The sequence below is a fragment of the Aphelocoma coerulescens genome, chromosome 11, assembly GCF_041296385.1.
Source record: "Aphelocoma coerulescens isolate FSJ_1873_10779 chromosome 11, UR_Acoe_1.0, whole genome shotgun sequence".
Lineage (NCBI taxonomy): Eukaryota > Metazoa > Chordata > Aves > Passeriformes > Corvidae > Aphelocoma > Aphelocoma coerulescens.
The window spans coordinates 13,631,824-13,656,336 of NC_091025.1; the positions used below are offsets into that span (position 1 = coordinate 13,631,824).

General features: G+C 39.0%; 1 protein-coding gene across 3 annotated transcripts in view; it reads left to right on the plus strand.

The window, feature by feature from the left end:
• Window positions 1–14,267: 14,267 nt before the first annotated feature.
• SIAH1 (siah E3 ubiquitin protein ligase 1) overlaps window positions 14,268–24,513 on the plus strand; it is a 54,315-nt gene continuing 44,069 nt past the window's right edge. Inside the window, exons 1-2 of one of the 3 annotated variants that reach the window (XR_011154360.1) lie at window positions 14,268–14,557; window positions 20,818–21,475. Coding sequence is in view for 1 of the 3 variants with exons in the window: in XM_069026602.1 (XP_068882703.1) it covers window positions 14,365–14,557 (193 nt within the window). In the remaining 2 variants the exon portion in view is untranslated. Of the gene's footprint in view, window positions 14,558–20,817; window positions 21,476–24,513 lie in introns of those variants that run through there. The other 2 variants (XM_069026606.1, XM_069026602.1) reach the window with 2 other exon arrangements.

Below are 24,513 nucleotides of genomic sequence, written 5' to 3' on the forward strand. Positions count from 1 at the left end.
AAGAGTGCTGTTTTTCTGTATCTCTGTACATACTTAAGTCTGTTACTCCTTCCTTTTTAACCAGTCTCTGGTGCCAAGTGTTCACATGAGTAAAATCAAATTGGACTGTAAAGAAAATGTGGGTTCAACTTCTAATATACTGAGCCTTACCCTAAAGCATGAGTGGCTTTATCTCCAGTCCCATGGGCTCTGAAATCACTCTTTGCTTAAATGCAAAAGAGCTGAACTATGCTGAGGAACTGGGGTTTTTGAAAGACTGTCTTTTTGCATGGCCCTTTTGCATGTTTTATGAAGTCAGAAACAGGAGGAAAGGTCTTGCTCTTCCCTTAACACAAGTAACCTGAAAGAGAATTATAGCAAGAACAAAAAGCCTTTAATATGTTTCTACATTCAAACAGACAAATCTTAATTATTTTTTATTCTGTATAACTGTGTGGGAAATTTGCTAGTTGAGGGGGCAGAGTCTTTCTGACCAGCACACGTTTGCCAAGAAGTGGTTCTTACCTATGAAATGTTATGTAATCTTCAAGTTCCAACCCCATAAAAACTTAGGCAGGTTCCTAAAGCCTGTTATCCCCAACTGCAGTTGGTATCATTTTAATAAATAGTAAGAGAATAAATCACCAGCTCCCTCGCACTGCCTGAGGCCTGTGTGCATGTGTGAGCATGTTCCTTGAAGAACTTGTCTTCCTTAGGTATATCCCTGGTTGCATATGTTGTTTTCACTTTTTAGGTGCTTATGTGGGGTATAAATATATTGTAATCTTTGTTTCATAGGATCATAGAAAGTGCTGAGTCGGAAGGGATCCACAGGGATCATCAAGTCCAACCCCTGGCCCTGCACAGAACACGTCAACAGTCCCACCCCATGTCTGAGAGTATTGTCCAAACACTTCTCGAGCTCTGTCAGGCTTGGGGCTGGGCCCACTTCCCTGGGGAGGCTGTTTGGTGCCCAACCACCCTCTGGGTGAAGAACCTTTTCCTGAACTAACCTGAATCCCCCCAACTCAGCTTCAAGTCTCAAGTCCTGTCACAAGAGCAAAGAGATTGGTACTCTTTCTTCTTTCTCTATCTCATTCTCCAGAGTCTGTTTCTGAAGCATGTCTCATGCTATTCAACCTTTGGTTGCTGAAAAACAGGCCTAGAAGCAGTGTTTTGAGTGGTGTTTTGAGTGGAAAATAACAGGGACTTTCCCTTACATGTGAGTGATTTGGCATTCCCCTCTCCTTCCCTTTAAAGGGGTAAAGTCCTGAGACTGATTCCTGGTGTGAGGCCAAGTGCAGGATATCTGTGACGAATGCAACAGTTTACTGTTGAAAGGAGTTTTTCTCTTACATTTTAAGGGCATTTAATGTAAACAGTGTTATTGCAGTTGTAAACAAGCAAAGCTCAGATGAGTCCCAGTAGTCGGTGCTGGTGCTGCTGTTTTCCTTCCTGTTTCAGTGCCATATTAGGGTAGCTTGTGTTTTGGAAGAGCATTTCTGAAGCAGAGAGAGAGTGCCTGTGAAAGTTCCATGACAAACAATGACTCACACAGCGTCTTTCTAATGCTGGCAGTGTTTCCTTCTGTTTTGCAAGCTTGCAGGCTGTGTTTGATATGAATGCCTTTCTTGCTAGAATTTTGTGTAGCTGTATCAAATGCTATTTTTAGATCTGGGCCTGGTTTATATTCAGGATGGCTCTGTTTTATTGGGAAGGTTGTATCTCTGCTATAATTCATGTATAAGACCTGTTATTTTCATAAATACAGTTTAGAATAATAATGACTTTGCAGATTCCAAGACCTAATCTGCTGTCTGGTATTTGGAGGAGTCTGGTTATATAAGTAGGTGTTTCTCTGATGTGTTCAGTTTCTCTTTTTTATCACAGAATGGAAACCCAAGTGCCTTACAACAGTGTAATTCATGGTGTTCAGACTGTTCCTAGTGTCCCTGACTGCTACTGTTTGTGCTCAATTTTGTACATAAATCTACCAATTTTGTATATGTTGGTATGTAACTCTGGGAATACAGTGGAAATACTGCAGTGCTCAAGAAGATGGTGTAGACAATTGATGACTTTTAAAAAACATGGATTTTAGATTTGTACATTTTTTACCTGTGTATTTTATGCATTTGTTTAGAATGTGGTTCCATTGTATTGTTCAAACTCCGCTGAACTGTGTATGACAATCCCAAGTTTTTGCCGTCTGCCTTGTGGCTCACTAAATTCTGTCAGATTGCATTATATAATTTTAAATGGCTAATTCAAAGGAAGCATTTTTTAAGAAATTGGGTTTGAATGCATTAGGTCCCCTTTTCAGTCTCCACTTGAGTATTTTTAACTGTTTCAGCAATTATATTTTAAGTGTACATAAGAGAACTAAAGTATTGCATATTTTTAATTAAATGGAAACAACAGTCCAAAGACACCAGAGTTCTGCTGAAATATATCATTTTTTATTTCATTATCATTTGTCACTAAGTATAGGAATAATTTTGATTCAAATCCAAAGTCATGTATAATTTTTCTCCCTGGTTGTTGAAGGAGCATGTGATATTCAAGGTATTGAGTCTTAGTATTGTTAATTTTAAGATAAAACTTTGCTGAGCTAAATATTAAGAGTCTATTCATCAAAAATAAAAGGCTGGCTTGCATGTGTTTGATACAGAAACACACACACACACTCTCCCTTCTTAGAAAGAACGTTAAAGGTGAATCCAAACTCAGTTTGCGCTTCGGGTGTCCAGTTTTGTGGGGGTGTGTGGATGGTCTGGGTCTGGGTCCGGGTCCGGGCAGGGTCCCCGCGGTGACAGGAGGTGGCGCCGCCGGCCCGCGCCGCGCCCGGCCCCGCCCGGCTGAGCGATGGGCACGGCCCGAGCGTGCTCCGGCCCTGCCTGAGGGCACGGCTTCGCTCGGGTTTGTCCTCCTGGTGTTTGATTGCTGTCCTCACTGCTGTGTGGTAGGTTCCGCTTGCTTCCCGGCTCAGGGACTTTCCTTTGGCTTGCTGGCAGTTTATGTTTGATAGGCAAATGCAATTGGTGGTAATATATTTACCCTTGGTATGAGTTCCTTGAATTCAGAACTGCGGCCGAAAGTCTGCTGTTTGAACAATTCTGATCTCCGGGAGTTAAGGTGTCGGCGCACGAGAAATTATATTCTAAAAACAAATAGATAAGATAAATTCGGATGTTCAGAGGTTTTACATTAAAAATCAGAGAAGGCATCACAGAGCCTCCCATCAGCGCATGAGGGCAGAGCTGGCTGCCGAGCACTTGGTGAGGGGCAAAGCAGGATGCAAGGACAGAGGCAGGAGCAGCCCTTTCACTGGGGCAGTGACCTGGGAGCACACAGCACTGAACGATACTGAAACCACTCGCAGGGTGACTCCTTTCTGTGAGGAGCATTTCTGCAACCTGAATGCAAACACACCCAGCTCAATGGTGTGTTTTGCAGAGAAGGAAATAGGGAATATCTAAAAGGCAGAGCATGAATGTCTGGGAATATTTTCTGTGAGGAGGAGGAGGTACATTGTGGTTTATAAATACTTTGTGTGGGAGATCTTCACAGCAGAGGGCCTTGAATTAAAAGAGGCACATCAGAGTCTTTTGCCAGATCTACTGGCAGAACACCAAGAATATGGATAAGGGCATTCTTGACATTCTGAAGTGAAGGGGCATTAAAATAGTAATATTTGGCATTCATTGGGAATAAATTAATGTTTTATGTCACAGTTGTAGCTATCCAAGGATTCTCTACATTAGGAAAAAAAGAACTTGCCATATTTTAACTTTTAACCAAATTTTTATGCTCTCGGACTGTATGTCTATCAGCTGCTCACACCTAATCTAAAGAGAAATTTCCTGGGCTGAATGTAACTTATTGTGAAACATATAGTATCAACACACAGCTTCCCAATGTTCAAACTTGTTTTCCTTCCAGACTTGAGCCAGGAACAGACTTTTGAGTAAAATGAATAAGGAGGTAGCACTAGAAATGAAACAATTTAAGACAATGCTAGGCTGATCATGAAATTAATTTGCAGAGTCTATATCAATTCACTGTGTGCACATTATTATTTTTGTTTAAACCATTCAATGCATTAATTTTTACTAAAAATTATTTAGGGCTCTGATTCATAAGCAGTAGATGTTGTAGTGGCCTAAAATGTTATTGGGGGTGATTGCAGGAGATTCATTGCAGCTGCCCTTGCTGGATGCTGTGTGCTGGTTTCTCTGTTGTCACAGCTGGCACAGTGGTTTAAACTCTTGTAGGTCATGAGTCTGAGCCCTCAGTTCTCTGCTGTCAACAAAAATGCAGAGAAGATAAAGATATAGTAGCTGGATTGTTATCCTTTGTTTTATAGCATCCATCAAAGCCCTACTTTGTAAATGGAAATCAAATTAAGCTTTCCAATATTACAGCAGCTATGAGTCTTCCAAATGATGATGGATTGAAATAATTCATGCAAAAGCCCAGGATATCTCATCTATCCCATCTGGTGGGTTTAGTCTCAGGGCCTTTCAGGGACATTATTCAAATGTTTCTGGTAGGAGGTGAATGTAATTGCTGCTTGAGGAGCTATTTGGGAAGGGAGGTTATAATTTCTTTTAATATAATATTTAATTATATACAAATAATAAAGCAGCTTACATAAATTTGTAATGTTTCTGTAAAAATATTATAACCCTTTCTTTCTTTCCTCACTGATGGGCTCTTGCTTGTCTTTTATTTGTCTCATAATGCACCAATGGTGAGTGATGCATAGTGAAAAGGATTTAATGGGAGTCTGCCTTAAATTGTGAATATCTGCCCAGTGGTTAATCAGTGCTGCAGGAGTAGAGACAGAAACAGTCTGTTCTTTTTTCCCCTATCTAAGGTATATGTGACACCTTCTTGTTACTAGGACTCCTGTTTAGCTGTGGTGGTTATGGATTAAATACTAGTGCTGCATGCACATATTGTCTTCCTCCTATAAAATAAGGAGTAGCTTTACTTTGAAAAAGTTTCATTAGCATGATCTCCCCTAATGCTGTAAACATACAGAAACACAGGCAAGATGAATTTCCCTAAATTAAAGAAGGCAGGCTGGTGGGCAAGAAGCAGCCTTGTTTGGTATCAAACAGGAGAGGCTGTGTGCTGTTCTGACACAATTAAGTCAATGGTCCTGCACCCTGCTATGAAAGTGGGCTTCTTTCTAAGTATGAAAAATTGAAGTTATGGACATTGGTTTCCAGTTTCTTGCTGGGTGAAACAAGCACAAATCCGTCCATTAGAATCTTGTTTCAGGCTATCTCACGGTTAGTGAATGCAGGAGGGCTGATCAGATGTCGGTGTGCAGAAGGGTAGGGAATATGATCAGCAACATTCAGAGCCTCTGAAACACACTGGGTGGGTGTAGGGAGCAAGTTCAATACCATGAGTAAAAAACTGACAGTCTATTTGAAAACTGTGTTTATATTTCAGAAAAGACTCTGTGAGTTATAACAACTTATTAAAGTACCACAGGCAGTGTTACTGCCTCACTCTGTGCAGATTCCAATTGTGGAAAGGGCTGGGTATTTAGTCATATCCTACTGTAAATTACAAGTTCAACAGGCTTAAAATTTTACACTTTCTAACATTCGATCTGAATTAAGAGCCTTTCTGAGAGTTCTGTGTTCTACTAAGTGATTTGACACTCTAGGCTACTGAACAGTCTTGGTAAAATAGGTGCACATTTTCTGTTATGTGTATCTTGGAGGAAATAAGATCTATGTGTATATACGTGTGTGTGTGTGTGTGTGTGTGTGTATGGCACACACTGTCATGGCTGCAGTGTGTTCTCCTGTGTTCCCCTTTCAACCAGGTTGCTATATTAAAGACATCTGTGATACCCCATTCCCCCTGGACTCCCAAAGCAAGGCTCTGTAGGACAAGGTCATTTAGCTCCCAGGTGAACAGAATATATACTGGAATGATGGGTAACTGATATTATGGAAACACCTGACAGACCCACCTGAATTAAGCTTCTGCTATGCCACATGATCTGCAAATCCAGAGTGAAAGAGAGTAATGTTTTGGGCTTTTTTCTTGGTTTAACAGGGCAAGTTTTGTTCAAGAAGATACTCAGAGCTTTACAGGGCACTTAGGGGCCTAAAGATACAGAAAGGAGCTCTGTGGCATTTTCAGAAATGCATAGGTGCATAAATACTTCTGAAAGACCACAGTGCTTCAGGTAAAGTGTGACTTCAGCACTTAAGCACTCACATTTTTGAAAAGCCCGTATTTTGTCTTCATAGAATATCACTAAAATGTGATACCAGCAGAAAGGAAATCAGATGTAGATTTGCAGTGGGAGGTAAAGGTATTTTAGGTCCCATGCCATTAGCACCATCTGGAACAGTGTGTCATATGCCACAGGAAATGCACAACTGCAGCCATGTGGCTGTGCAGCATTTCCATGTAAACTGCCCCAAAGGTGGCTACAGTTTGTTCCAAGATCTATGGAACTCTGAGAGAGGGGAAAACTGTGAAACTGTGGACTTGCTAAGCTGGGTGCAGTTCCAGTTCTGATCACTGTTAAACTTGCTTCCATGAAGATGGAAAAGGTCTCGGGGAGAAGCTCAAAGCTGGAGGTATAAACATGAGGCAGTTGCACTGAAGCAGCTGCATGGGAACAAGCACTCAGAATTTTGGAGTATGTGGGGAAGGCTGCACTGGTCTCATTACAATTGTTGGTGCAGGCAGAGGTTGTGTTTAGAGGGTTCATCATGTGTTTGGTGCTTAAATAAATGAGCCCCTAAGACAGTTGTGAGTCCTGAGATACAGAGCATCAGAACCAGTAGTTGTCACTTGCTGGCATTAAAGGCAGTGGGTTCAGGATCTTGTTGCAGAGGCTGACCTTGAAATGCTTTCATAGGAACTTCAGTGTGCATCTAAGTGTCTGTTTTTGTCCAAACCTGGCACAGGATGATACTTTTCCAAAGCAGAAAGAGCATTTCCTTCTGAAGTATGCCAGAGCCATTCTGAATGTCTTCGGCACATTAAATGTATTGATGCTTTGATCGCACATTAATGTGAAGTCAGAATCCTCTTGGCCTGAAAGGGAGCTTGTCAAGAAGCTGTATCTCCCTCTCCCTCATGAGCTTTTCTTTTGCTGGTGGTTTCCAGGCTCATAGTTCATCCTCCACCATAACTCTTGAACCTGTTCAATACAAAATTTAGCATAATAAATGTTTATGTTGCTTTCTTGAAACATTGGTATGAAAGCAGGTTTTTTGGTGGGGGGTTTTGTTGTTGGTGTTTTGTTGTTTTTTTTTTTTTAATGAGGTTTTTGCTGGGGGGAGGGGGTTTTGTAAATATATCATAGACTGGTTAGCGTTGGAAGGGCCACGAAGATCATCCACCTCCAGCCCCCTGCTATGGATGGGAACTCCTTCCACTAAAATAAGCTGTTGTGGGTTTAAAATACAAAAGTAGCAAGCAACAGAATGCTTGCATAAAAGTGAGGGAACAGTCATGGTGATTTGGTGTGACTGACAATGCTGTTAATCTGCTTGGCCTGTCAGTTGGGAGGTAAGCTCCTTACAAGTGTTTGTCTCCTTAGGAATTCCCCTCTGCTTAACCAGTGATAAAGAGATGATGGTCCATTTAACCTAAAGGCTTCTCTACCAGCTGCCTCTATATTTATTAGCACAGATTCTATAACATGAGAATAATTTATAGTACCATGCCATATCTGATTACAGAAGTGTTTTGTGATATTTTCTGTTTCTTGTGAGTTGTTTAATATGAGGTAGCCATACAGAAATGCTTGGATGTGTGAAGTTAGTGAGGCATTTAATTAAGTTGCAAGAGCCAATGCACTCACAAATGGAATATTGAACATACCACTTATTTCATTCATAGAACAAAATTGCTTGTGGATCTGAAGATGAAAAGACTTTCAGATGGGCATCATAACTGGTTTCTTGAGGCATCATAACTGGTCTACAGTTTGGGTTTAATTTGTAAATGTCCTAATATGGGGGTCTATGTTTTAGCTAGTCTAATAAAGCAAATCCTTCTAGAAAATCCACTCTTGACTCTGCTTCACCTGGACAAAAAAAAAAGTAAATGTCTTACCTTCTCTTTGCAATGAAAGTATGTTATACTTTAAAAAAAAAAATAAAAGTTTTGTGTGAGGTTACTTTTTGGGTGGGTATGTCTTATTTTTTGGTGGCAGGTGCATTTTGGAGCGGGTAGGTTTGGGGGTTTTTGGGGGGGTGTTTTTTGTTATCATGGCAGGTTTTTCTTCTTTGAGAGAGAAGGGGTTTGTTATTCCTATTGCCTACAAAGGTGCCATGTGTGGGGTTTGAATTCCCACAAACTGGGTTAATCTGGGACTGTCATAAAGGGCATATGGTCTTGCAAGGAGCATATGGTCTGGAAGAAGTCATTCGTTGTAGTGCCCCAGAACCTTCCCAGCTGGTTTGTCTATGGGGTAAAGTGAAGTGTTCATTGGGGAAAACTGCACGTTACCTGGGGAGTTAGTATCAAATTTCATTATTTGAGCCATGATGCTCAGTTCCCATTGTAATCTATTTACTGGAACTGTTTTCCTTCAAAAAATAGCTCAGGAATTAAAGAAAAATCCTGGCACAAAGAAAGTCTTTGGAAATAATCCATATGACAGTGAAATTGCTATTTAGGAAGCTTATAGACTTATGAATTTCATTAACCATGTCTATTAAATACTCTAAAATTATACTTGAATATCATAGACCATCTTTCCAGTTCCACAGATGTTATTCAGCTGACCTTAATAGGACTACATGTTTGTTTGGTTTTTTAAAGTTTGGAGAAAATTGTCTCTATAGCTGAACTTTTTCCACTAAATGTATTATTGAAGAGGCTGATGATGTTTGCTGTGATTCTGTACATTAGTTCTGTTTGTCTCACTGTTTGCCTACTCAATGGCAAACATAAGGTTTTGAATTAGAAAACAGAATAGAATTTCATTTGTAGAATCAAGGCAGCCATCTAAAGATCCATGGGTTTGCAGTGCTTGTAAAGTTCTAAGCATAAAAGAAAAATTACTCAGATATTTCTTGTTCCCATCTACTGTAACTTACCTTTCTTAACTTCAAATGCTTATGCAGAGTTCTTGAATAGTGATGTATCTATGTAAATAAAATGCAGTGTGGCCTTAGAGATCCTTCTATATTGGTAGATTTTGTAGCTGTATATGTGCAAATTAAGATTCAAGATTCCCCATAGACACAGTAACTGAAAATCTACTGTTATTGAAGCAAAAATAGGGCTCCAAGCTTGTCTTGCAGACCCCAAGATAATTTTCCAGAATATTCTTTTGATAAGAGGGATAGGAGAAAAGTAATTCCTCATGCATAGACACAAGAATTCTGATATGAAAATTCTTGTTTCCATGAGTATCATAGTATCATGTCTAAATGCTCCTCTTTTCAAAGTAGCAAAGTCAGCACCTAGTATGCTCATTCCTCCTTTAAAAAAAATTAAAAAGAAATATTAGTGGGGTTTTTTTTCATTTGCTTTGGCTTTATCAGTACTCGTGTTCCTTACACGCTCTGTAGTGAATCCTTTTGTGAATTCTAAGCATGTTTAATGAAAGATCTTAAATTTCTTTTATTGTCCCTGCTGTTGCATTTGGTTAATCATTAGTGCAAGATAGGGCCCAATTTTGCTTACTAAGGCAATATAATCCCAGATTATTTTGAGTCAGAAAGTACCTCAAGACATGCCCTAGTCCAGGCTCCTATTGAAAGCAGGGTCAGCTAAGTGATCAGCCTGCTCAGAGCCTTACCCTGCCAGCTCTTGAAAACCTCCAAGAACTGAGATGAGGTCCCTTGTTCCACTGCCTGGCTGTGATCATGACCCAAAGATTTCTGTCCTTGAATCAGTCTGCCTCTTTCTTGATTCAATTTGTCATTTATCTCTCGTCCTTGCACCACACATTGCTGTGAGGAGCCTGCTCCTGTCTCCTCGATAAGTTCCCTGTAAGTGCTGGGGAATTGCTACCCAATCTTCCCAAAGGCCTTGCTTCTCCCCCCTGTGCCAGGGCTCTTTCCTCTGGTTTAATTAGTGCCAGGTTCAGGGAGGACAATCCCCTCCTCAGATCGACAGGCCTGTTCCTGTCAGCACAGCTAAGGGTGCTGGGGCTATCCTGGCTGCTGGAGCACACTGTGGGTTTGTGTTTGGCTTGTTGGAAACCAGGATTCAGCTCCTTCCCAGCACAGCTGCTCACAGCTCCTCACTTTGTGTTCTTCCACAGGGTTGTTCCATCCCACGTGCAGGACCCTGCTCTCGTCCTTGTTGAATTTCAGAAGTTTCCTGCTGACTCAAGCCACCAGCCTGTCTTAAGTCCCTCTGGATGAATGTGAGTCTCTTGACTGGTTACCCCCAGTTTAGACACACAACTAAGCCGCAGATTTGGGGGGCAGGTGGGGGGGGAGGTCAAGTTAAAATTTTTTAAGCTAAGCTTATAATAAATTTGAAAATACTGAAGAGCTTTCTCATTATGATTTTAGTCTATGGAACTGCATGTTTGGATGTGATCGTGGAAATGCTTTCTGAAACTCTTTAAGGAAGTTAAAGTTAGGGGAGCAAAACTTGGGTTGAGAAGTGTGACGTGTTTCTGTGAAGGAACAATTAAACCACAGCAGGTTTTGGGAGGCTCGTCTTTGCATGTTGTTTTTCTGTGGGTACATTAGTTGGTACACACAGTTGCAGACACAAAGCATCTCTCATACATTTTGTGGAAAGGAAATAATCTTCCTCTGCAGCATTTCAATTTCATTTGGCATTTTCAGAACAGCCAGGATGTGTAAAACAGGGAGATCACACACATAGAAAACCTGAGTGTCAGTGTAAAAGCCTCAGCATTCCAGTCTTTTGGCAACAGAAAATCCTGCCAAGGAAAACTAGCTAGATACCTAAGCAGAACAAGTCAACAGGAAATAGCCCATGAAAAGGTTTCCAGCAGAAAGCCATTGGGGTTTCTTAGCACAGTGAGTATAAATTTCACAGATTATACGCTTGTTTAGTCATCAAGGTAAATCTGGGGAAGACAAGATCTGCTTAACACTAACAGAATTAGCAAATGGTGTGGAATGGATCGATGTTCCATGTATTACCATTTTGCTATTAACTCTGACTTTTTTAGACATTCTTTGCCTGTCGAAGTGCACTACATTTGTTAATTAACTCCATCTGCTGAAAGTCTGGTCTGGCAGTTTAATAATATAATGAGTTGCTTTATTAAAAAATTGTGCTTGAATGTGCTACTGTTGGTCTAAACAAAGAGAATTTAAGACAAATACATCTTGGAAATATCCTTATTTTGCAGGTGATGTCAACAAATCTTAACCTATTATATCTATAGTTCTCCACACTTGAGATTTATAGGAAATGGTATGCCATGCATTTCGTTATGCAAAATATTAAATTTAACAGATTAATCTTGATCACACTAGCCTTTCTATGTAGATCATGTTAAGAAATGTAAATAAACCCACTGAAAGCATGAATGGGCTTGAATTTTGCAGCTTTGAAACTGCAAGTGAAACAAAAACTGCAAATAAGTAGTTTCATAACTTCTTGGTGAATTCTCTCTGAACCTGGTAGAGATATTGGTATTCATTTATTAGACCTTATTCAGTGTGTATTCTTTACCACTAAATACAGAAGATTTTCTTGGCAAAGTCATGGACATACTGCTACATGCCTAATGAATATGGAGAAGGAAAGGATGTAATATTTATATTCATTGAGTCCATATGTTGTAAGTTGATTTAGGGTGTATATTGCTATTGTGTGTATAAGTACTATTATTTCATATATATCCTGAGGCAAAATAATGCCTTGATATAACAACTTGATTGTTATTACTGAATATCAAGCAAATTTCTGACTTCTTTTTTTGACTCTGGCTTCTTCATTATGTGCACTTAATTGTAAATAAGTAATACCTTTTTAAATACTTAATGTTTGCTATTCAAGGAACCTCTGCGTCTGCTTCTGCAGAAGCCACGAGCATTCTGCTGTGTTCATTATTAGTCTCATGCTGTTGTGTAGTTAATAAATAGAATTATATTGCACTTTCATAGAGTTTATAGTCAAGCAGCCAGTGGATTGTACAGCCTGACATGTGGATGGCAGTCAATTGTAGTTCACCTAGTGATGTGGTTGGTTGTCCTGGGGTTCAGCTTTTTGTGTGCTGGGAGATTAAATGCTACAGATAGAGAATTAGGAGAGAGAATGCCATGATGACCCATCTAATGATGAGTAAGTGGCTAGGTGAGGGACCCTTCTGCCACCATGCTGATAAAAATGTTATCAAAACCAGTGGAACCTCACTGGCAGGAAATACTGATTTCTTCTTGCATCTATTTCTGTTTTTCAGCAGAACTGAAAAGCACTTTTTCTAATGTGTAAATACCTATGCCTAGAAATTGTCACCTATCAACATTTTCTTTGACGAAACTGAGGTTTGTTAACCTTCTTCCTACTGTGCCACTGTTGTACTGTAAGCTTTCCAAAATATTTTTATAGTTGAGAGTAGCTGTCTTTCCAAACATTTGCAGATATCGAGTGTTATGTTTCTACTTGATATTCTTGTTTACAAATATGCAAAAATCCATTGTAAAGAACTGCTGAAGTAATGAAATTATTAATGTGGGTATTGCAGACCCTTTGTATTACAAGGCTGCACAAAGAGCTGAACTGTGTTAGTTGCAATGACCCTCAGGTCTTCCTGGGAATTGCTGCTTTTCAGGATGGCTTTCATCTTAACCATACATTTTTGTGTCCTTCCTTCTTCTTTCCTACATATCTTGTAATGCAGTCAGTGTTATGAATATTCAATATGATCATGGAACCTTGTGTTTAACATCATTATTGTAACTTGCCATCCCATGAAGTCACTGACAGTACAGATTTTGCACAACTGTTTCGATTGCCTACTCAAGTATAAATGGCATGATCCAAGAATGGATCACCTGGTAACCTGCAGGCGTTGGGAGTTATGTTTAAAAACCTATTGTTGGCCTGCTTTCAGTCCTTTTATTAGTATTTAACAGTCGTGCCCCAATTCCAAACAGAGTATGTTATATACATAGACTGTATATATGACATATGTATTTGTATATATAATAAATGAAATCCTCTTGTACATGCGGGGTAAAATAGAGTTACCTTAACCACTGATATTGTCCCCTATAAATTACACAAACTTATTTCTCATGGTCTAATCTTTATACCTGAATGGAAAACTGACACTGTCAGGGTTTTGTGAAGACTAGAAGCACTGGCATCAAAATAAGTAGTAGCTGGTGACAAGCACACAATGTTCTCTCACAAATTTTCCCTGCTATCTACTTTTAGGAGCTTGTAACTGATTAATCTATCTAATTCAAACAGCTCCTTAATCACTGCCAGAGTTCATTAAAAACGTATTTAAGCTTAAAAAAAACTATATTTGCAATCATTTATTAATATCTATTTAATAATAAATAACTAAATCTTGAGGAGTTGACTAGGCTGTAACCATTAAGCAAATCCTGTCTGTAAGTAGATGCAGCTGTAACTTATTTTGTTTCATTGAAAGTTCCTGGATGGAAAATAAACTCATCTGATGTAGTTGAGCTTGTGGAGATAATTAGGTTGAAAGTCATATCGCAGATTAAAAGTAAGATCCACAGGTTCCTTATTTATGATGTAGCCTGACTGTGCTCTATCTGTATATATGTGTCCTGATATCTTCTTTTTCCTGGGAATACAATGGTTTTTATCAAAAACATGAGTAATTTATATGTTACACTAAGACAATCTCTACTGACTTTTTTAAAGTCATACAGAGAATACATCTGGGTATCCTTTGCTTCAGAAGATGCATGTCTCTTCTTAAAAGTGTAATCCACAGCATTAGCTACCACAGTGGATTGTAAATATGCAATTTATCCAGACCACTCAAGTTCATTGAAAATTCTGGCTATAAATATATTTCTGCTAACTGAATATTCAGATATATACCTAATGGAATTTTCAGAAGTGCCTAATTGGCTCCTTCCTATTGATGTCAAAGGAAAACAAGTGCTTGTGGACCACCACCCCTCTGCCAGAAGTTTTTGTTACTAATTGAAAACAGTTCATGTTGTATATTATGAGCACATTTCAGTGTGGTTACCCGAAGTGTCTCCATAATGTCAAGGCAGTATTTATTTGGCTTGACAGAGTTAAAAGGGATTGCACAACTTGACTAATTTACTGCTTTAACGGATGCTTAGCTAAGGGTGTGTTGTTTGGCACAGGTTCAAACAGTCACTAATTAGAAAACAATGTGAGGGCCAAGGTGATGGCTAAAAAGGCCTTACTTTGCTAAGGTCCACCATGCATTACTTAATTTTGTCAGTGTTTAAACAGGCTTTGCAAGTGCTATGGGAATATGTATGGTCAAAATGGTCTTTCAGGGGGAATTTTAACATCTCAAAACAAAGCAGCTGGATTTTAAGCAACTGGGAAGAAATGAGAGTAGCCAACTTACTAAAATTGCAAAGTAAAGGGAGTTCTGTGTGTGCCCAAGGTAAGATCATGATGCTCTGACTAATGTTTATTAATTTAATAGGAAAATTCATTGTGAAGGGGAAAAAGTTCTGAGTTTATTTGCATTGTAGATACTCAGAAATGACAGTTCTTGTAGTTGGCTTGTGCCTTGTGTACCATGTGTAATATTGCTTCTTTTAATTCATCATTAATCTCATATTTTTTATCTTTGTATTTGGTTATCTTGTTGTTTATAATAAAGCCCACATTGAGCCATGACCAGGATAATTGAAGGAATCTTAAAGGTGTCTAGGACAGGTTGCTCAATAATTTGTGTTGTCTAATCTGATTGAAGGGAGAAAGGGGAATTTGTGCTGATTGTGAACTTCATCAGTTTTAATGTTATGAATCTAGGGAATCCTAGAAACCAAAAACATAAAGGCCCTTTTTTGAGCTTTTCCTGTTAGAGCAAAGGTCTTTGATTTCTGAGTTCTGTATTACAAACTGTAACATTGCTTTGCATTTCACAGTTAATTACTTACAGAGACTTGGAAGTATTTGGGTAGGGTCTTTTGCATGGTGGCTGATTTTGTCATGACAAATGTGACACGTAATGGTGTGAGAATGGTGAGTAAATCTTTCTTTTGGATGACTGCAGCTGCTTTCTTCAGACATGGGTATGAGTTTTCCTATACCTTAGTGTTTTTGTAAAGGAAGTGTAACTCATGTCTTTTTTCAGGTGTTTCAGCTCTGCTGAACTATTTGCAGGAAAATTATTGACAAAACTGTATTTCTTAAGAATAACCGCAGCCTGAGGTCTGAGTGAAACCTCCAGTCATCCTTCCAAGCTGAATGATATTAAAAGGACAAATGAAAAAGAAATAAGGAAGAAGGGGAAGTGCTTAGAAACTACAATATTCATACATGTCTTTTGTGTGGTTTTGGCTGTGGGAAATGTAATCCCTTGACCAGACTTGCCCAATGGGGTCTCAAGACTTAGACTTTGGATATTTCTTTCTCCTTTTGCCTTTTACTATAAGGAAAAGCAACAGTGCAGCATGCTGCATGTTAAAGCAGTGCACAGACCAGTAAAGATGAGAACAGTACATGTGCAGAAGGCTCTGGGAGTGCAGTACTGACAAATGAGGAAGAAAAATAAAATACCCAAGACAGAGCAGGTTTATGTGGGAAATGGAAGTTGTGCTGTTTTTTCAGCTCTATTACTCTGTATAAACCTGGCAAAAGTATGGCATGCCCAGTAACAGGGCTGAGAGCTACAATCTAAGGAGAATACCATAGTACAGCAGAAACATGGTAACTGAATGTGTGAGGTGTCTCTTGATCTGTAGGGGAGCACGACATTTTTTCATGTCTACACAGATCAGCCCTAGTGGGTTTTTTTTTTTTTTGTTGTGGCTTCAGTTGCTAAGAGTGAGATCAGTAGGTTTTGTCCCACATTTGAGGAATTTAAATATTGGTTGGAATATTTGGTTTTCTTTAGTGCATTCCATTGCAGAGCATCTTGTTTTGCTTTTGCCTCTCCCACTTCCTTTCAGAATTGTACCAGCAGCCTACAGGCTTGTTCAGCATTTCAAAGGGGCAATATGATTCCCAGATCAGAATGGTGTCAACAGGAGACAGTCTGCCCAGTGTCAGGTTTTTTGTGAGTTGTTTCTTTGTTTACGCTGTGAAATGAGAAGGGGGAAAAAAATCAAATTGTGCACAACTGGTTCCAGTAAATGCCAAGAGACAGTAAATGCCTTGTTTATTGCCTGTGGAAGGCTGGTAACTTGCTGAATTTCCATCGAAGCTCCTCCATAAAGATCTCCCTTGGAGCTGGTTATGCAATTGATGGGGCAGGGTTTTGGCTTCTGGAGCAGCAGGCTTGCATAACATGGCTTGTAATCCAGCACTCCCTTCCCAGCCTGAAAGGACCTTTTTTATAAGGCATTTTCTACAACAAAAAACTGCTTCCAGATTTCTACACAACTGCTGAAATAATGGTACCCTGACTCTTAAAAAAAAAAAAAAAATTCTACAAGAGATTTTTTTGGACCTGACCTTTCTGTATATAGGCACTTTGAGAACAATAATTAATCACTTATAAATTCCCTTTTTTTCATACCATGAAGGCTACTTTGTATTTTATTAGCATAATTCTTGTTGATACAACACTGAAGAAATTGAATTATGCCAACTAAGCATTTCTTGGAGGTCTGAACACAAATAGGCTGGTTTCTGAGAGCTTCATTTTTCTTTTTCTTTCTTTCATGACCTATATATGAAACCATAGGTGACCAAACCTGCAACTAGAAGGTTTAGCCTGTGTAGCTGGGAGAGGGAGGTCTGCATAGCATGACATTAATGCCACAAAGATGTTGTCTGTGGAGATGGCTGCAGTAGTTACTTAAGGACAATGGGAATTGGGATGTCTTGTCCTTTATTGCAGCCTAGGGGCACACATTCTTCTTGTTCTAACAAGAAACTTCCATCTATTATTCTTCTCCTCCCTTCATTACATATGCTACCCGTATCCAGATGCTTGATTGCTGTGTGCATGTTTCTGTCCTCACAGAAATGTATGGATCTCCCTGTTAGCCTGGTGAGAATTCCGGGGCAGCTGATGGGTGGTATTTGTGTGTTGCAATCCGGGTCCTCCCCTGCTTTGTGGCCTGTCTGGGGAAATTTATATGTAGGGTCCTCAGGGTCAGGATGAGGACTCATGCAGCATAAGCTGACATAAATGTCTATATTACTACCTTATCTTGCAGTTTCTAGGACAAAAATCAGAAATGTAGGAAAAAAATGTGTAAATGAAGTCTTTGGGAACTGGAAATGGGCAATCTAATACTCTTTCCCTCCTGTCACTGAAGTGCCCCACTGAATCCTCATGCCCAGCAAGAAAAATGTTCTCAGCTTGTTACAAACATGGAGGTTCTCTGGGTACTCATCAGTTATGAACTGGTGACTTGGAAAGAGCTGAAGTTACATATGCATCTCACATCATTGTCAGTTGTAATTGCAGATGATTGGTCTTTCTGAAAATAACTTTGGGGATGAAGATGTGATACTACTATTTCAGACAACAGCAATCAGAATGACTTATGTAAAATCACATGAAATCTGTTACTAAGATGTCTGTAGCAGTCATTACTTGCTTTCCTTCTAAGAAATCAGATATGAAAGGTAAAACTAAGAAAGGTGTTTATTTCAATATTGCTAGTTTAAGTTTTTGGAGTAAATTACTAAGAATTCTAAATCTGATTGCTGAAGTTCATTCACAAAAGGAGCAGTATGGACAGCAGAACTGAAAGCTTCGTAACTGTTTCACAAATATGAGCTGCCATGTATTTATGCATTTTTAACCCACTGTCCTCAGGAACTGGACTCTGCCAGCAATATTAACAGGGGAAGGCTTTTATTGGAAAGTGTTCACGGCAGGAAAACTCTTTTTCAAGTCTTATTCTCTCTGTTGTTTCTCTGCTGCCACTACCGTTGTCACAATTATTCTGCTGTTTTATTACACAAACCATGGAACATTTTTTGACTCCTTTCCCAATGAGGTGGTAATCAGACAGGCTGCTGTTTTTGCCTAGTGGATTCTCTGACACCCAAAGAGATGATTATTGGATCAATCACAGTACCAGAATATTTTAATTTACGTCTCTTGGATTCACTAAGTATGTTCAGTTTGGATATGAATGGCAGGAAAACTATCTTTCAGAATCCACTTCTCTCAACTCCCTAAGGGGCTGACAAAAATAACATTAAACCTCCAGCAGGAATTGTTCACGTTCATATTTTGAAAGTCAGTTTCATTGTAGCAAAAAAATCCCTGAGATGTGGGATAGGCAAATTGAAGTAAATTCTCAGATTATTTTAAATTTTATTATTGAAATGCATTCATAATATCAGCTGAATATAAATCAGGAAGTATGTTTCGAGATTATTAATAACAATTAAATATTTTATGAGGAACTGCACATTTATAATTTGGGGCTACCTAAAAGGCAAAATATGAGTCTCTGCACACAATCTGGCTGGTCTCCACTAAGCAGCCCTGGAGTTTCATCTGTGAGAAACTGGAACCAATCAAACATTCTGTTTATGCAGTCTATGTTATTTAATGAACTACTAACTCTAGAGTTATTTGATCTTTGACAGTTTAGGGGTGGGGATGGGAGGTAAAGTTGCATTCTCACTGGCAAAATCCACATTAATTTCAGAGTTTTTAACTGAGAGAAGTGTGGGGTCAAGTCTGTTGTATAGCAACGCATTCACTAAATTGTGTATGATTGCTAGTCCAGTTCTTATAGTAAAAATAAGTAAAGTTATATGAATTCAATTTTAAATTCAGCCTTTCATGTTCTGAAAGACTCTGGAAAGGCTAATGATGAAACCAAAACCTATATCTGAAATTGTGAAATGTCAAATAAGTTTCCATGGACAAGACTTACTGAACAAGAGAACTTTCAGTTTTATTCCTTTAAAAGCCTTCATCTCTGTTTGTCTGGCTCTTTAAGCATAAACCAAAAAAATTTCCGTTCATCTTTCCATGAAACTGTTCCATTGAGCTCAGGAGCAAGGCCAGAAGGGAACAGAATGTGTGTAGCTCTAGAATTATCTTACAGCTGTGAATTAAACTAGAAACACATTATTTATATTAGAATATTTATATGCTGTACTAGCATTTTTTTATGGACACCAATATTGATGACTACGAAATTGGAATTTTTTTTCCTTAGCTATGGGATAAAAGTCTTTCTGTAGACTGAGTAAATATATCTGTAAGAGTAATATTAATCTAGAACAGCTACAGCCATACAATGAGCTCATATGAACATGTCCCTGAGCGTTCAGCTGCCCAGCTGCCAGCATGCCCTGGCTGTAGATTTGTGTTAGTGCAACCCCCTGTGCATACACACCTCCTCCTTTGCTACCTAAGATGTATTACTGATGTATAAATCAGTCAAAAGTATAAAGTATGTTTATTAAAAAATCACTTTACATTCATCGTGGTATGTATTGGATGCTTTGAATGAAGATTATATGAAACAAACAAAATTTGTCTGATCAGGTTATCTAGTTATGTAGCAATCTGGGATAATTCATTGCAAGCAGAAAAGCAACATAATGGGGAAAATTTTCTGTTTATTGGAAAAAAATCAAATTAGCAGCTTCAGAAATAGCCCTGAGTCAGACAGCTAGCTCTATTATTATGTTACTTAGAAGCTAATGTATTATGAACAAGTGCCAAATATTTCTGTGTAATGCAGAGGAGATTAAATGGAAGCTTCTATTTTTGAAATCCACTTTGTAGCGTACATGTAATCAACAGAAAGTCCTAGATAACAAGTAGTACACAGATAGCCCTGCTAATTATGAATAATTATGTAAATGGTTATAATCTGAGAACAGTATTTATCTGAGGGATTAATACATACAAATCAACAGAAAAGTTTTGAAAACGAGTTTACCAGAAGTCAGTTATAAGTTTATTTTTAAATGGTGATGCGGGAGCACAACTCAGCTATGTAGTTTTGTTTAAAGTCACATTCCTAGCCTGAGGAAGGAGAAAACTCCCTGAGAGGGCTGGAATGCACAAGTCCACCAGGTTTTGAATCTGCTCAGCTAACTTGCACAGTACTTGGTTGTCAGAGATGACAAAAGCTGTGAGTTTCTGAAAACACTTCTGTGCAATTCTTGGCCAGCTCAGTCTGGTTTTATACTTTCTGTATTATTTCTTTGCTGGAAAGGTCAGTGGGTAGGGTTGCAGAGTTGGATATGGTAAGAGTAGTTTCTCCAGTTAATACATTGCAGTGGCAGCTCCAAAATGATTGTTCGTGCAAATATTCTCATTTCTGAGACAAATGCCAAAAGTGATTTCAAAGATCTCTCTGTTCTAGGAAAGTTCAGATCTAGTTAACACTGTGCACAGCATTGTCAGTACAGGGCTTCAGACTGATCTGATTTATTTTGAAACAGGATTTGGTATGCAGTTCTTACTGCTTAGAAACGTCTAGGACTTAACAGAAGTGTCTAGAGTAAGTTGCACAGGAGTGGCCTTATTTAAAAAATTTTCATCCAGAGCAAGTAGATGGCCTAGTTTTGAGTGAGAAAAAGCTGCGTTGACTCACTCAAAACTAACCTCCTGTCTTTCTAATTCTGTGCTTGTGGAGCCAGGGCAGAGAAGACATCAGGGAATTTACACTTCTAGCGTGGATTTACAGCTTCTTGTGTTCTCTGAAAAGTTATTCATTGTTTAGCTTTGGGTGTGTAAAACCGTTGCTGAATTTACAGGTGATTAAGCTTTTGTGGGCAGCAGTCGTCGCTATCTCGCACAGTTTCAAGCGCCCACTGAAGGCTCCAAAGACCTCTCCCAACAGGTTTTGGCACTTCAGCTGCACAGGGCACTGTGTGTGGAAGAGGATCCCACCCTGTAACGCTCTCTAATGAAAAGCAGAATGGGCTGTGGCCACCAGAGGAAGCAATAATTAAGGCCCTGGAAGAAGGAAGGATACACTTCACAGCTTCCCAGCAGAGCAGCAAGCGTGTTAGCATATTGCTGATTTGAAGAGAGCCCCGAAGGCAATTACTGCTGCCTCATTAAAAGGATTAAAAACACCTTCTCTAAGACTTAGAACCTTTTCTATGTGGGCTCTGCAGGCTTTCTGAAAGTGGTTGAAGAAGAAATCAAGTTGTGTTTTGGTTTGCTTTTGTAAGAGTACTATTTTAAAAGGAGCTACTTCTAAATCGGAGACAAAACTGTCTTTTCAATAGGTATTGTTGCTGATTCTGAAGAAGTAAAATGTACAGAGACACCTTGTTCCTATTGGCTTTCAAATGTTTGCATGCCATTAAAAAAATACTTGTGAGCCAAAGCAAATTCAATTAGGAAGCCTTCGAAAGAATTTTTCCAAAATGTATTAAATTTACTGGGAATTTTTTTCCCCTTATGCTACCAAGCAAGTAAGTCTTCAGAGAATTTTCATACATAAAGATGGTTCTTCGTGGGTTAAATTCTAAAACTTTGACTTGGGTAAATTCAGTTTTGGTTTTAATGATGGAGTAGCTTCAGTTTAGCTCTAAATTTAGAAATTCAAAATACAACATATTAAATGATGTGGTAGTAGCAAATACAAGATGTTAATTATGATATTTCTAAATATTTTGATAGATGAAAGTTCTGGGGATTTTCTTTCTACCACACAATCTTGGTATGAGATACTAGTTTTCCCTCAATATGCATTTACACCATTTCCTCATTTGAGTAATCACTACCTCATTAGAATCAAACTTTAAAATTGCATAATTCTGTCTCCATTAAATTCTGTAAAAGCCAATATTCATTTGAATTTGACTCTCAGATTCTTATCAAATGGTTGGATAAAGTTTATAACATTCTGTTCATGTGTAGGAAATCCTCATGTGATCACTATGGGAATCAGATTTTGGGGTGTTTCAGGAGTGTGCCAGCATTTATCCACAGCAGCCTACTGGGAGCTAAACAGTGTGTGATAGGGACAGAACGTGCCTTAAAGGAGCCTGTGAGTTAACACAAAATTAATGCTGTGAGAAGTGGTAACAGGCAAAAGAGGAGGTTTTGAGGAAAGACAGAGGTCTTTCCTCACTAAAAAATGATGCATAGAAACTTTTAATAGCCATTTCAAGTGCTTAGCTTAGGGAAATAGGGTGTAATTTATTGGCCTGAGTTTAGGGGGATTTTTTGCTTCCTCTCTGAACGGAGTTGATGTAGAGTGTGTTTTCCTTGAGCTATTCTCACATTGAATGAGTCTCTGTTTCTGTTCATGAGGCTTTATATAAGGGACCACTAATAAATATGCATATTCTGAAAATTCTTTTTCTATAACTACCTACTTCTCCTTTGTTTGGGGTTCTGAGAGGACTTCCATTTCCTGTGTCTCCCAGGAAGCCCCTACACCAATCCCAGCACATCTGTAAGAGGGTGTGCTGGCCCCTTTTGTACACTGATAGTATCTGACGTTTAACTGGCTCACGGAAATCCTGCAGGGAATTCCCAACCGGTGACACGCTCCCTTAGCTGCCCAGTTATCTTAGCACAGTGACTGAGCCTTATCGCTCCTGCCACTGAGGCAGCTACTGGGCTGCCAAGCCAAGAAGGACCATCTGGGAGAACTTTGAAGATAAGTTCCAGTGATTTGATTAGAGACTTGTAGGGACCTTAAAGCAGTGTTCTTTGTTAAGGCCGTGAAGCACTCACTGAGTAGGGGTATTTGCATCTGAACTTGTTTCCTCTTCTTTTTAACACAGTTTGTTATTTTAAGTTCAAACTGACTGTGACATTGATTCCTCCCTTGTGGCATCTCTGCTCTTTACCAACAGGAAGTTTGCCTCTTGTGTGGTTGTTATTCACCAGCATGAGTTCCTTCTCAAGAGGACTGTACACACTAAACATATTCTCTAGATGTGTTTTCTGTCATCAGTCCTGTGCTTGAATTGTTCTTTATCGTGTCTTATATAACTGATGGGGCTGTTCGGATTGTTTCTGAGCCAAGTTCAGAACTCCATATATTGTGGCAGCCACACTTAGTGAAATATGGATTTCTCCAGTGGTAATGCTTGGCTAAATAGTGTTGCTCTTACATGGATTAAATTTACATAACATACTGTCTTCCAAGGTTTTTTCATTAATTTGGTGACAAGGCACAGTAGTTAATAGATCAAACCACAGCTACACTGAGGATGGAATTTCAGTCTCTGAAATGCTAAGACAACAGCTGCAATCCCATGGGACAATGTAGATCACAAAGTCCTGGATAAAATGTTTTCATTTAAGTGGTTCTGGCTTAGAAACATGCTTCCAGGGCAGATTAAACCCAGGCACTGAACATCTTTGGGAACTTCTGCAAATTATCTTCATGGAAAAACTCTTACTGTTGTAATTACATCTGGATACCAGCTTCAGCCCAAGAAAACTCAGACAGCACCAAATAATTATTTTGAGGGGAAAAAAATTATATTTTTAAAGAAAAGGTGTCTCAAACATTTGGTTTCTCAAGACAGACATGACAAAGATTTGTATGGGATATGCTTTGGTCTTTACTAATTCTAACATAGAAAAGATTCAGACACTTTCATGGTAGATAAACGCAGAGCAAATATGCTCAGCGGTCCTAAGAAATTCACAGCTGTTCAGCTGTTTCAGGATCTGACCCAGCAAAGATTGCAAACCATTCTGGAAATCAGAACTTTGGGTTTTACAGCCAAATCAATCTGATATTCTTAAATTTTATCTAAGCCTAAGGGTCCTAGTGGTAAAGCTGATTTTCTGGTGGTATCAGCATTTTCATATTTAATTTGCATGCAAGTGTGTGCCCAAATCTGCCATCTTCTTTTTTTTTTAATAAATTCTTTGCTTTTTCCCCCTAGTTTCTGTGTGGTAATGAAAACACTGCTAGATGGTCTAACCTCCAGATATTTTTTCCTTAGTGACAGCTGGAAAATATGCTCTCCAAGAAGTACTAGGCATAACAATAATCCCAAAAGAGCTCCAGCTAAAAGGAATGCAGAAGTTTACAGCTACGAGAATGTTTTCAAGTAAAATCTAAGAAGGAGGCTACCAACTGTTGCTTTTGTTGTGAAGTAAATTTCCATGGCAGGAGGAGGATGTCTGAGCTGACTGAAAATGTCCTAAAATATGTAAAAGAAAATATAGGCTATAGGGGGAAAGAAAATAGACTGGGTTTTGGTCTGTCCAAGCAAACTAAGGCAGACCAGGCCACAGATTCAGGGGCTGGCCCTTGGTCATCCTTGCTGGTTAATTGTTGTGGCCTGAGCCCACAGTGAAGGGATGGCTGGGAATTCCTCTTTTCCTACTTGGACAGACCAAGAACCTCTGAAGTTATCAGGAATTTGTTTAATGTCTGTTCCTTAAAGATTACTTTTAAATTATTGGATCATTTATTGTTCCTGTTTTGTTTACAGGCTGCAAGTGCTTATCTATACTGAAAAGCT